A 13391-nucleotide genomic window follows, 5' to 3' on the forward strand; every position below is an offset into this window, starting at 1 on the left:
TCCTGAAGAGCACTCTGTTGCTATCTGAACACTCCTAGGTAAACTCATTTAGGGAGAAAACAAATCTGCTCAAATCTGTTTTAGGTGTCCATAATGTACAAAGCACTGTTTATGGCCCAACTTTATAACATTAATATCCCATAAAGAGTCTCTGTATCAAGATAAACATAAAAAAGAACAACAAAAAAAAGAACCTTCTGCTTAACTCTGAGGACTAAGCACTTACCCTTTTCTGGCGTCTTAAATACGTAGTTAGTGGAGGTTTCCTCCTTTGGAGAGGGAGCAAAGAGAGTTCTGGCTTTGCCATCTGAAGATTCTTCGGTATCAGAGTTCTTCGACGGTTCACATTTGTTAGATTCCACTTTTCTTTCAGGTCCACTCTGGACTACTGAACTAGTTTCACTACTGTTATTTTTCAAAGGTGCATTAAAACTAAATCCAAACAAAGACCCAGTGGCTGAACTGTTGCCAAATGCAAATGGCTTTGATTTTTCACTACTAAAAATGCTTTTAACAGACTCGGAACCAAAGACAAACTTCGGAGGAGAAACCACTGCTTTTGTTGTCGCTTCAGACGTGCTAGACACTTCTCCAACGTCTGAAGCTGCATCTGCGGTATCGTCACCCTGGATTAAATCTGTCCTTTCCCTTGTAGTTTCTTCTAACACAGCTACAGCCATTTTGCCACATGGTGACTCTCTGGGGGTGGTCGAACGAGAAACATGAGGTGTAATCAAAGAATCTTTTTCTTGAGCTATTTTTGCTTCATCAAAAATTTTCTTAAATGAGTCTGCAACATCCTGCAGTTTAAAACGGACAGCTAAATGTTCTACTTTTCTTTCTCCATCTGCAAAATCACATGCTGTCCACACCCACACTCTTTCTGTCCCTTTCATGGTTTGCAAGGTCATGTCTGGAGTTATTCTGTGATTGGCACAAAGTTTTAATACCTGGTCTCTTCTCATCACTATGCGAACTTGCTTGTTATCATAATTCTGTAAAATCTTTATATCGCCAATACCCCTTTCTTTCCATTGACCAACATCTTTATCATACCTATAAAGTTTTGCTCTGTGACTAAAAACAACTTGTTCATTTTCCTCACCACTGGATACTTCGACTAGATCAGGCAAAGGTACAACGGGTTCAAAGTACTGTCCATCTCTTTCTTCTTCTTGAGTAACATCAGATTCTTCATCCGTGCCAACTGAAGTCCCACTCTGATTCAGCTTGGCAGGGGACTTAGACGGACTCAAAGCAGATTTGAAACTGAAGTTAAAGCCTGTTGTTGACTCACCAAAGCGGAAGAGGTTCTTTCTCACGGGGCTACTCGCCAATGGAGAAGCATGTACTGAGCTACTACTTACACTGTCATCCAAAGCATCCTCTCTTAAATCATAGTTATCCCACTCTAACGTAGGCCCAGTGCTTTCAGGATTGGCCTTAATTGCTGTGTCTGAAGCACCGACGGCACCTGAACCTGAACTTGTACTCTCTTCGTCAGTAACTTTTGTTTGATCATTTGTCAAAAACGTTTTGAAATCTTTCAGTCCACTCTTCATTTCTTCGGCTCTCTGTATTAACTTGGCAGCTCGGCCAGTATCGACAAGCTTATGAGGAGTTTGAAGTGGTATATCTAATAAAAGTCTCTGACATTCTTCAAATTTCTGCTTGAATTCTTCAGCCAGTTCTGGTGTTTTAAATTTTGCTGCCAGCTGCTCTAGCTTGGCATCACCATCAGAAAAATCACTAGCTAGCCACATCCATGCTCTGTCTGACCCAGAGAGAGGCTTCAGGTTCATCGTAGTGGTTATCCAATGATTAGCACAGACTTTTAGTACTTGTTCTCTTCGCATCAGCATTCGTAGTTTGCCATTGACTTCATTTTTGAGAATTTTTAAGTTCCCCAGGCCCCTTTCTTTCCACTGACTTATCTCAGCATCAAATCTAAATAATTTTACCCTCTGTGAGTAAAGAACTTTTTCATCTTCTTCCCCTGTTACAAGTTCCACCTTTTCAGGCATCTGAACCACTGGTTCAAAATGGATGTCATCAGTGTCCTCAGTCTTGTAGGTATCATGGTCCTTCTCAAGGTCAGGAGAAGTGCTGGCTTTATCAACCATTTTACCACTCTGTGATGAAAATAACTTTTCTCCAGCACCTGAAAACCCCTTGAAATTGGGATCTTTTTTGCCAAATTGAAATCCTTCCCCTGACGTTGATTTTGCAAGATCTGCAAAGCTAAAAGTACTACTAGTCTGACCAAAAATCAAACCACTCCCATTCTTCTGGCTACTGACATCTTGAGCCTGGAAACCAGTGTCACTTTCAGAGGGTTTTTCGTTTTCACTCTTCTCTTGATTTCCTGACTCCTGAATGCCAAATTTAAATCCATCAGCAGACACAGGGATGGAAAAATTAAATCCTTCTTTTGTTGACTTAGATTCATTATTAGAAGAACCCTGAAATGTAAATGAAGGTGTACTTTCTTGATCCACATGTCCAAATTTAAAACCTTGCTCTATACTGCCAAATTTAAAACCTTTTTCTGAAAAGTCCGTTTTAAATCCTGTGCCTACCTGACTTCTAGCCGAGTCATTTAACTTAGTTTTTGTACCCAACGTGAAAGCTGAAGGAGCTTCTGAGGTAGGTTTGTGAGTTGATTTAGCGGCATCACAAGCCACACATTTTAAGGAAGAACTCCCATTTCGTACAGAGCAAACACTACAATCCCACTGTCCTTCCTTCTTGGTGAACACTCCCTCAAATCCACTCTTTGGAGCCTTGCTTGTCTCCGAAGAGGCAGGTGCTGGAACGGAAGCAGGCTGATTCTGTTTACTTGGATTCTGACAAGCAACGCATTTGGCAGCACTTGCTTCATTTCGTATTAAGCATACGCTACAATCCCACTGTCCTTCCTTCTTGGTGAACACTCCCTCAAATCCACTCTTTGGAGCCTTGCTTGTCTCTAAAGTACCAAACTTAAAAGAGCCAGGTGCTGGAACAGCAGAAGTAGGTTGATTCTGTTTACTTGGATTCTGACAAGCAACACATTTGGCAGCACTTGCTTCATTTCGTATTAAGCATGAGGTACAATCCCACTGCCCTTCCTTCTTGGTGAACACTCCCTCAAATCCACTCTTTGGAGCCTTGCTTGTCTCTGAAGAGCCAGGTACTGGAACGGAAGCAGGCTGATTCTGTTTACTTGGATTCTGACAAGCAACACATTTGGCAGCACTTGCTTCATTTCGTATTAAGCATACGCTACAATCCCACTGTCCTTCCTTCTTGGTGAACACTCCCTCAAATCCACTCTTTGGAGCCTTGCTTGTCTCCGAAGAGGCAGGTACTGGAACGGAAGCCGGCCAATTCTGTTTCCTTGGATTCTGACAAGCAACACATTTGGCAGCACTTGCTTCATTTCGTATTAAGCATCCGCTACAATCCCACTGTCCTTCCTTCTGGATGAACACTCCCTCAAATCCACTCTTTGGAGCCTTGCTTGTCTCTGAAGAGCCAAACTTAAAAGAGGCAGGTGCTGGAACAGCAGAAGTAGGTTGATTCTGTTTACTTGGATTCTGACAAGCAACACATTTGGCAGCACTTGCTTCATTCTGTACTGAGCAAACACTGCAATTCCACTGTCCTTCCTTCTTAGTAAACATGTCCTCAAAACCACTGTTTGGAGCCTTGCTTGTCTCTGAAGAACCAAACTTAAAAGAGGCAGGTGCTGAAATGTAACTAGGTTGACTCTGTTTTCTTGAATTCTGACAAGTAACACATTTTGTAGAGTTTCCTTCATTTAGTGCAAAGCATACACTGCAATCCCACTGTCCTTCCTTGGCAGAAAAGGCTGATCTGCAATCACTGCTAACACACTTAGGAAGATCTCCCTGGCCAAACTTAAAGGAAGGTGGCTGGACAAGTGAAGATCCCCTTTTGCTAGGCAGCTTTGTATTCTGGCATGCGATACAGTAGGCTGCAGTAGGTTCATTTCTTACTGAACAAATATTACAGTCCCAGTGACCTGCTTTCTTTGGAGTCAACGCAAACTTATCTTGCGTACTTTCTAGGCCAGTTTTAAGAGTGGGAATGGATTCAACTAACGGTGGGCCAAGGAGCTCTTTATTATTTGGGTTTAGATTTTGGCATGATACACATTTCTTAGCAGTTGCAGCGTTCTTCACGGAGCACCTATTACAATGCCACCAAGGCCCTTCTTTCTTCGCAACCTGAAATTCAAAATTCAAATTTCCAGCATCAGATTTGCAAATATCCTTGTTATCGTGACCTGTGGGTTCTTTTACAATTCTGACAGTCTGGTTTGTTGATGCGGTTACATTTGCTCCTGAGGCTTTTAAAATGCTCTGGGCCTCTTCAAACTTGCACTTAAAAAGTGCTGCTTCCTCCGGAGTTTTGAATCTAATAGCGAGTTGTTCTGGTTTTGGTGACTCATCTGCATAATCAAGAGCATGCCATACAAAAGATTTGTCTGATCCAGCATTTGGGGCCAGTTTCATGTCTGGGCTTATGTAATGGTTTGCACAGATCTTCAATACCTGCTCCCGTCTCATTAGGAGGCGAATTTTACCAGATGTTTTATGCCTTAGTATTTTTACATTGCCAATGCCCCGTTCCTTCCATTCTTTGGATTCTGTATCAAAACGGAACAATTTTGCACGATTGCAAAAGAATTCTTCCTCATCTTCCTCCCCAGTTTTTACTTCAATCTTATCGGGGAGAGGTACCACAGGCTCAAAGTGAGGGCCATCATCATCTTCATCCCCATGGGCACTTCCTCCATCTGCTTCATGATTCTTGCTTGCTAACTCTGGAACAGGTGTCCCAAATACCGATTTCCCCGGACCATGGAAAGTAAACATATCATCACTTCGGCAAAAACCTGAATTCTTTTGCTGATTTGGCCCCACGTTTTCTGTAAATGAAATTCCAGACACATTTTTGCTTCCAAAATTGAATGTATTCCGAGGTCCAATGTTCTGACCAGAAATAGGTTTTGGTCCACTATAGCCATCTCCCTGCAAAGGTTTATCTGAAGTTAGGAGCCCTAAGAGGCTTTCACTGCTATTGTAAGCTGTAGAAGAGGACTGCGTTACAACCTGTGGTGAGGAAAACGTGAAGTCACCATCATTTGATTTGAAATTTGAGTTAAATTTAAAAGGAGTTGGCTGTGTTGGCTGTGCTGGTGTTGTTAAAGATTGCCTTATTCCTTCACCTGGAATGGGCTGAACAAAATTACATTTTCCAAATTCTGCAGATCTTGAAGCGGGAGCTACAACTGGAGGTTTTGTGAAATAACCTGGTTCTGGCAAAGGTGGATTTGTGCTTGTCTGCGGAACACTGTAATTAAAGTAATCATCGCCCCTGGGTGATAAAATTCCTGTTGCAGGAGACTCAAAACGCAGCGGAGGACCATACATCTCTTGAGAGAACATACAAGTGGATGAGCTTTGCACTGGTGGTGTGTGCATCTGTTGAGGATAGGCATACATGTGCTGTTGGGGTGGAAGCCTATTCATGCCATAAACTGGACCCTAAAAAAAAAAATAAGTTAAAATTTTTGTAGATTGTCTGCAGAAATTATAGACAACTAGACACAAACCAAGTCTCACAAAACTCAAACATGAGTATTATTAGGTAAAGAAGAGATCATCGAGGTATATATCACATTATTTTGAGAAAGCAACATAACTACAAAGACAATTTCAGTTTATAGTCCTTCTTGGCATATAATGAAAACTGCCCTGATTATCGGCAGCATCTTAAAAAATCTACTTCTGCTACAATAAATCCACAGGATACGTATCTTCTTCATTCCTAAACAATATGTCAAATGATGTTAACAATAATGATGATGACGATGAAGACTAACATTTATCAAGCATTTACTAATGTGCCAGCTGGGCACTGTTCGAAGCATTCTACGTATATATTACCTCATTTTAATACCACCCAATGAATTAAGGTATTATTACTATCCTCATTTTACATATGAGGCAACTAATGTATAGAGATTAAGAAATTTGCTCAAGGTCACAGTAAGCAGAAGAACCAAGGTTTAAAAGCACCCAAACCCTCTGTCTTCAAAGCTCTCACACCACTATTTTAATATTGGGTCTCGATCCATAGTTATATAGCCACACGTCAGGCCTATAACTACTTATTCACATAGTGGTTGAGAAACCTGGGACATTCCAGTCCTATTTCTGCTAAAACAGAATAATGAAGGGTTCACCACCATCCCCCATTTAAAATCTGCACTTAAAATAACACAAAAATAAGGTGATTAAGTATAACTGCTATATCTGGAAAGAAATTTAAAATGTCCATTCCTGAGCTACATATAAGTACGAATACTCTACTATTCCTTTAGTTTCTCTGAAGAAAGCCTAAACAATTAAAAGGAGATACAGTCGATCCTCATTATTCACGGATGCCATATTTGCAAATTCGCCTACTCACTAAAATTTACTTGTAAACCCAAAATCAAAACCTGCAGCCCTTGTGCAGTCATTTGCAGACACGCACAGAGCAGTGAAAATTCTGAGTTGCCCAATGCACACTTCCAGCTGAGGTCAAACAAGGCGACGCTCTGCTTTCAGCCGTCATACTATAAAAAGGTATCCTTTTTGCAGGCTACTTAGCGCCACTTTTTTGTGCTTTTGGTTGGTGATTTCGCTGTTTAAAATGGCCCCCAAGCATAGTGGGTGAAGTGCTGTATACTGTTCTTAAGCACAAGAATGCTGTGATGTGCCTTATGAAGAAAATGTTAGATAAGCTTCATTCGATCATGAGTTAGAGTGCTGTTAATGAATTAACAATGTATGTTTAATCAGGTGTCTTTAAACAGAAACACACATAAAGGTTACGATACTGATCAGCTGACGAAAATGTTGTGACCAGAGGCTCACAGAAATCTAACCCTGTATTTGCCCGAGGAGCAATGGTTTGATATTTGTTAATTCAATGTTTGCGGCAACTTTATAGACCATAACTACCACGAATTACGAGAATCGACTATATTTATTAATGTATAAATTATTCCTTTGTTACCTTTGTGGGAGTAACATTAGCTGCTGGTCTGAGAAGATACTGGGAATTATATGCTGGTGACTGACTATAATATGGTGAAGGGCCAGTAGTTGCAACTAAAAAAAAAAAAAACAAACAAACAAAAAAAGAAAAGAAAACACTGTTAAAAAGTCTATACTACAACAAGACTATCTAGGTAGGCAAAAACTATAAATACAAAAGCAATAGAAGTCAAAGGAGTATTTAACTACATAGATTTTTAAACTTCTGCACATCAAATACATCATAAAGAAGATTAAAAACAAAATGACAAACTAGGAAAAACCACTAAATAGGACAAATGAGAAATAGGGGAGTAGCACCATGGTGGTCAGCAAGAATAAGTGCCTCGTAAGCATTAAAAAGGGAGCCAAGAAGAAAAGTGGCTGGTTCATTTTTTAAGAAAGGCTGGTATGATGTGAAAGCACAGTCATATTCAACATTAGAAATACTGGAACGCAAAAGTCACAGGGACTGAAGGAACCAAAATTCACCTGATAATCTCAAGGGCCATGTATTTTAAGTGAGCCTTGAAAATTGGCAGATTGACAAAGTTGTATTTTGTAAACTCAAACTATTACTGAGGATGTTCGGGTCAAAAATCACCTTACAACTCGTGGAAAGATCTCACAAGTGACACAATGTATTCCTTGGTTTGTTAAGAAATAAAGAAAAGCACAGTACGATTGACACTCATGTCGATATCAAGGCTATTTTGCTTCATCTGTTTTATATGAGTAAAATGAGAAACAAAACTAGAAGATACCCATGATGGCAAAACTACCTACAGTCATTTGCTTCATCTGTTTTATGAGGTTTGCAGAAAATAAAAAAAGCAGAAGACCTTTTATACCTATTGTGGAAGAAGAAACAGAAGCTGTGACCCAAGAGACACCAAACAAAGGATTCCAGAGAGCACTGAAAAAGAACTAGAGAAGGCTAAAAGTCTACTTATCCCTACCATGGCATTACTAAGGAAAGTCAAAACTGCTGAAGAAGCCCAAGTTTAAATTGAGAAAATGAATGGAACTGCCTGCTGAAGATGGGTCTTTTGGAAATATCCGGGTAGGAGATAGAGAATACAGAACACACTGAACAATATAAGCCAAGAATCTGAGTCCAAAATGTAACTGATGACCAGTGACTAGGCCTCCTATCAGTAATTAACAGAAAAAAACAAAAAGAATAAAGAGTTCTTATGAGCCTATTAAAAATACTCTAGCTGAAAACAAGCACAATATGAATAGACAGTTCAGGAAGAAATATAAAAGATTATAAAGTGTTAAGCATAACTTGCTGTTGTTAGCTTCCATCAAGCCAATTCTGTTAGTGACCCCATGAGCACAAATAGTAGTAAACAAATGAAATTTAAAAATGGGTACCATTCTTACAAATTGGAAAAGGTTTTCTGTAAACCGATACAAGTCAACACTAGCAAAAGAGCAATAAGATGGCACTATTAGACACTTAATGGTAAGAGTGTAAATTGGTATAGCTTTTCTGAAAAGCAACTTCCCAATGCAACTGAAAGAACTTTTTAAATACCCGAGAATCCTAGGGATGTGTCCACAGTACAATTTATAACAGCAAAAACTGGAAACGAAATAAATAAATAAGAGAACAGAATTTGTGGTACTTCCCTATGATGGAATACCATGTACATTGAAAGTATTTTTGAAGGATATTTAACAGAAATATGCTTAGAGCTTAAGGTAATATTTTTAAAATAGGCTGTATCATCTACATACAACATGGTAACAATCTCATAAAACATTCTTCATGTTTACAAAGAAAAAGAACCAGAAGGAAATGCTCCAAAATGTTAACAGGACTCTAGTTGACAGAAAGAGTTGATAGAAAGGTGGTTATTTTTTAGTTTTCTTTACAGTGTTCCATACTTCTGAATACTTCCTAAAAGTACATTAATCTATGTTTGTAACCACCTTATTTTTTAAAAAGACAAAGATCATTTACTTTCATTAAGGAAAAAAAATCATGAACACAAAAAAAAGATCTGGGCTCTCTTCCTTTCAATGCCACAAAACTGCTTTGTGACCTTGTCAAGAAGTCATGTGGGGTCTCCATTTTTCTCAAATGTAAAATGAGGATGTACTTCAGTACAGTTCACAGGTTACTGTGAGAACGAGACAATGTGAATGTTATGTTTCTGTGTTTGTATAACAACCAGAAGATCTTTTATACCTGTGAGCTAAAAAGGAAATGTAAACTGTGACCCAAGAGGTGCCATACAATTCCAGACAGATTTGAGAAAGACCTAGAAAAGGGTAGCCAGTCTATTTATCCTCCTTATACACAGGGTTGTTAAGTAAGCAGGAAGTGAACTCGACATTTCATATACTTATCTAAATGACACGTGACATTTCAGAAGTTTTACTTTACAAAGATTTTTCTTTCTATTATTTTGCCTGCATTTAGAAGACCATGTCACTAGAGGACAGTGAGGTTGCCTTAAGCATGTCCTTATGGAGCGTGACACAAATGTGCTAATCTAAACTAGCCCTTAACATGCTAAATATTTACAAGGAAATGTGTGCATGTGCTATTATAGGAACTGGTCTCATGCAAAACCAACCTATCTTTATTGTCATTTCTGTCTGCCTGGAGGACAATATATCAAACTGGCAAGTGATTTTTCAGTTAGACTTCCTGAGTTTGAATGCTGGCTCTATCAATAACTAGCTGTATAATAACGGCTCTAACTGTTCTGAAACTGTTTCTTCCTATGTGAAATTGGGATTAATAATAGTACCTACCACTCTAGGTTTCTGTGATTAAACTATACGATGCACCTTTGCACGCAGCCAGCAAAGAGTAAGCACTAGCAGTACCCTCAGTTTATTACACATTTACTGTATAATGTGGTAAATGCCTAATACACTCACTCTCACACACAAATGCTCACAATAATCATGTGAGGTGAGTATTATCTCCAGATTTCAAATAAGAGAACTGGCTCAGAGAGGTTAACTTACATGTGACTTCACACAGCTAGTAAGTGATACAGTACAGCTTCAAAACCCAATATGGTCTGGCTTCAAATTCCTCCCTTCCTATGTTGTTATGTGCCATCGAGTCAATTCCGGCTCATAGCAGCCATATATGACAGAGTAAGAACTGCCCCACAGGGTTTCCTAGGCTGTAATCTCTATGGGAACAGACTGCAAATCTTTTCTCCCACAAAGCCACTAGTGGGTTTGAACTGCCAACCCTACGGTTAAGAGCCAACAGCTTAACCACTGCACCACCAGGGCTCCTTCTTTCTATGTTATGGCTACGGTATTTCAAAATAAACAGTACTTTCCGTTAATGTCCTGTCTCTTAGTATTTCATCAAAATAATTCCCCACCGGCTTAAGCTCTTAATTAGGCATCTCTTAGTACATAAACTAACGTTTTTCACATTGTAAGGAGTAATTCCACCTCAGTCTTAGCTTTTCTGAGATGTGCATTAAAGGATCATTTCAGCCTTTATATTCACTGGACCAGACAAATCTTGTTTTGTTTTATGATTGTAGTTATAAAAATCTCAGTAATACCAATGCTTTCAAGGTAACACGTATAAACAGACATATAAAGACGTGTACGGAAATAAACATATGTAGACGAGGCGATTTCACATGCCATCTATTTAAAAGAGGAAGAGATACAGTAAATTCTCTAAAATCAGGGATTATCCAATTGCCAACTTACCTGTTAGTGGAGCTCCATGAAAAGTCTGTGATCCTTGATATCCATCAGGCACTGAGTCTGGTCCATAATTTTCTGTGGGCCAACGATGAGAGGACGCTGAGTTACTGCTATTTAGTTTCAATTCCTGCATTTCTTTCTATTGGGAAAAAAAATTTTTTTAAGAATTTTATCATGCCAGAAACACAGCTTGGGCAAACTTAATACTCTAAATTTCAATACCTGATGATACTTTCTAATAGATTCTAGTTTCCGATGGCTGATTTTAATAACACGATCCTCAGTTTATGAAAAGCTCTTTATCTTTTCCCATTCTTTCATTCCTTAGTACCACCATCTAATAAATTCCCTCTAACTCTAACCTAAATCACTGAATAACTTCCTAAATGGAATTCATCTCCATTCCATTCTACACCTGCCTAGATGAATATTTCTGAAGTTCAGTTCTGACCAAGAAACTTCGCTGCTTAAAACACAAATACCTACAAATTAAATAAAACTTTCCCTAACATTCAACGTCCTCAGCAGTATTGCTCCCGACAACATTCAGGCCTTTCCTTCAGTGCTGCTTTACTCTTCAGTACCTCTGGACTACTAGGCATTCCCAATGACCTCCCTGTACTAGGAGTAATCGCTCTCCACTTACCCACATTTGAGCTAACAAAATACCACTCAGTCCCTCAAAGTGATGCTCCAGTGCTGGCTCTGATAACATTCAGAGGGAAGGGAAAACAAGCACATTTTGCTCGGAGTTTATTACACATACAACGGTATGTTCTAGGCACTTTACAAGTTCTTAATTAATCTTTACACACTGTTAGATAAACAATACTACCTCACATCTTAAAATGAAAAAAAAAAAAAAGATGCACGAAATGGTAGCTGAATTCAAACAGGTCTGACTCCAAAACTGTTTTCACATACCCACTCCGCTGTCTAGACAAAATGGCAGCTATATTGCCTTCTAAGGTAGCTGTGTGGCTAGCCATCATCCTCTGCTACTATAAAGACAACTAAACGGCAACACCCTGACACTCAGCCACTCAGCCACAGAACCTACAAAATGTCCCTTACAAAACAGGCACTTACGAAGAAACGATTTCTCTTTCCAAAGAAATGACAGAGCTTCAGACAACAGGTAAAACACTACATTGGACCAAGCATCCGACAGTTGTACGTAAAGTCAGAAACAGATCTGGCATATCTACTTTCCTCTTCTAAAATGTTTTCAGGAGGCGGGGCCAAGATGGCTGACTAGGTAGAAGCTACCACAGATCCCTCTTGCAAAAAAGACTCGGAAAAACAACTGAATTGATCACATACATGACAATCTACGAACCCTGACCGTCAAACACAAATCTAAAGAGATGACCTGAGTGACAGAGACTGAGAACGAACAACCACGGGGAAGCAGCGACTGTTTTCGGAGCCTGGAGCCAGCGTCCCAGTCAGAAAACCTTGGCGCTGGGCTTTGGACTGGGTGCAGGGGAGCTGAGCACGGCATCCTGAGACGGCGCAAACACGGAACGCAGCCCTGGCCCCCAGAATTGACCTCGGGGGAAGCCCAGCCGGTGCACGTAGGCAGCGCAGCGACACGGCTGACAGGAGAAAGAAGTCACTGGGAGGCAGCAACTGGTTTTGGAGCCTGGAGTGCGGCGTCCCAGCCGGGGAACCTTGGCGCTGGGATTGGACTGGGAGCAGAGGAACTAACCACGGCTTCTGAGACAGTGCAAGCACAGGACGTGGGCCTGACCCTCGGGGACAATCTCGACCCAGCCAATGCACACAGGCTATACACCCCTCGGGAATCTCAGATAAAACAGCCATCCCAAGCAAGATAAGTAACTTTGTCTATATTCTGGGGTGCTACTCTCTCCTATTCATCTGAACTCTCCCCTCCCCTTCCCAGGCAGCTTCATTAACATTGGAATTTCCTGAGCCAGACAGTGAACTGCGCTGCGGTTTTTCTTTCCTTTTTTTTTTTTTGGTCTTTTCCTAACCCATTCTCCTGGCCTGAGAGAAGCAGCTACAAACAAACCCAGGGACCAAAAATCCTTCCCTAATTGGACTAAAAACACAGAACCAGCTCCAGCCAAGCATATGTGATCCACAGTCTGGGCTTTCATCCCTACAGGGAACAAGGTGGCTATTATAATGCAAGGACATTTCTGATAGGGATCTGACTGTAATTGTTTTAGCGGATTACTGGAAAGACAAGTTTCCCAGGTCTGATACCTCTGCGTATTCAACAGAACCCTCACTGAGCCACAACAGGGAACTGAGGGCTGAACCTCCCTGCAGACCACCTAGCCTCCTGCCTTAGGGGTCTAAGGAGGGTGACACCTACCAATCTGCAGAGGTACTTTCATTGGGGGCCTAAGGTACAGCTGCAGAGCCCACCCACCAAAGTGCTTTAGGAATAGAGACACGCCTACCTCACTGGCACTTGGGGGAAGTCTGTCAGCATCCTGCCCCCCCCGGAGTGTGAACCCCAGCTGCTACTAGACTCTGGTGCACACAACTATCACCACTACTTCTCTAGGTGGATAGGTGACAGTCTGCACCACACACTTGGTGTCCCAAAATCAGATT

The 13391-nt window shown here is 40.6% G+C and overlaps 1 protein-coding gene across 2 annotated transcripts in view; it reads right to left on the bottom strand.

Annotated features, from left to right (window-relative positions):
• The window catches only part of LOC126060805 (E3 SUMO-protein ligase RanBP2-like), a 62737-nt gene that overhangs the window by 11038 nt on the left and 38308 nt on the right, over positions 1-13391 (bottom strand). For both annotated transcript variants that reach the window (XM_049857093.1, XM_049857092.1), the window contains exons 18-20: positions 10803-10938; positions 7075-7169; positions 227-5555 (exon numbers count right to left, since the gene is read on the bottom strand). In XM_049857093.1, the coding sequence (XP_049713050.1) occupies positions 227-5555; positions 7075-7169; positions 10803-10938 (5560 nt within the window). The remainder of the gene's footprint in view (positions 1-226; positions 5556-7074; positions 7170-10802; positions 10939-13391) is intronic.

The sequence above is a fragment of the Elephas maximus genome, chromosome 17 (assembly GCF_024166365.1).
Source record: "Elephas maximus indicus isolate mEleMax1 chromosome 17, mEleMax1 primary haplotype, whole genome shotgun sequence".
Taxonomy (NCBI): Eukaryota; Metazoa; Chordata; class Mammalia; order Proboscidea; family Elephantidae; genus Elephas; species Elephas maximus.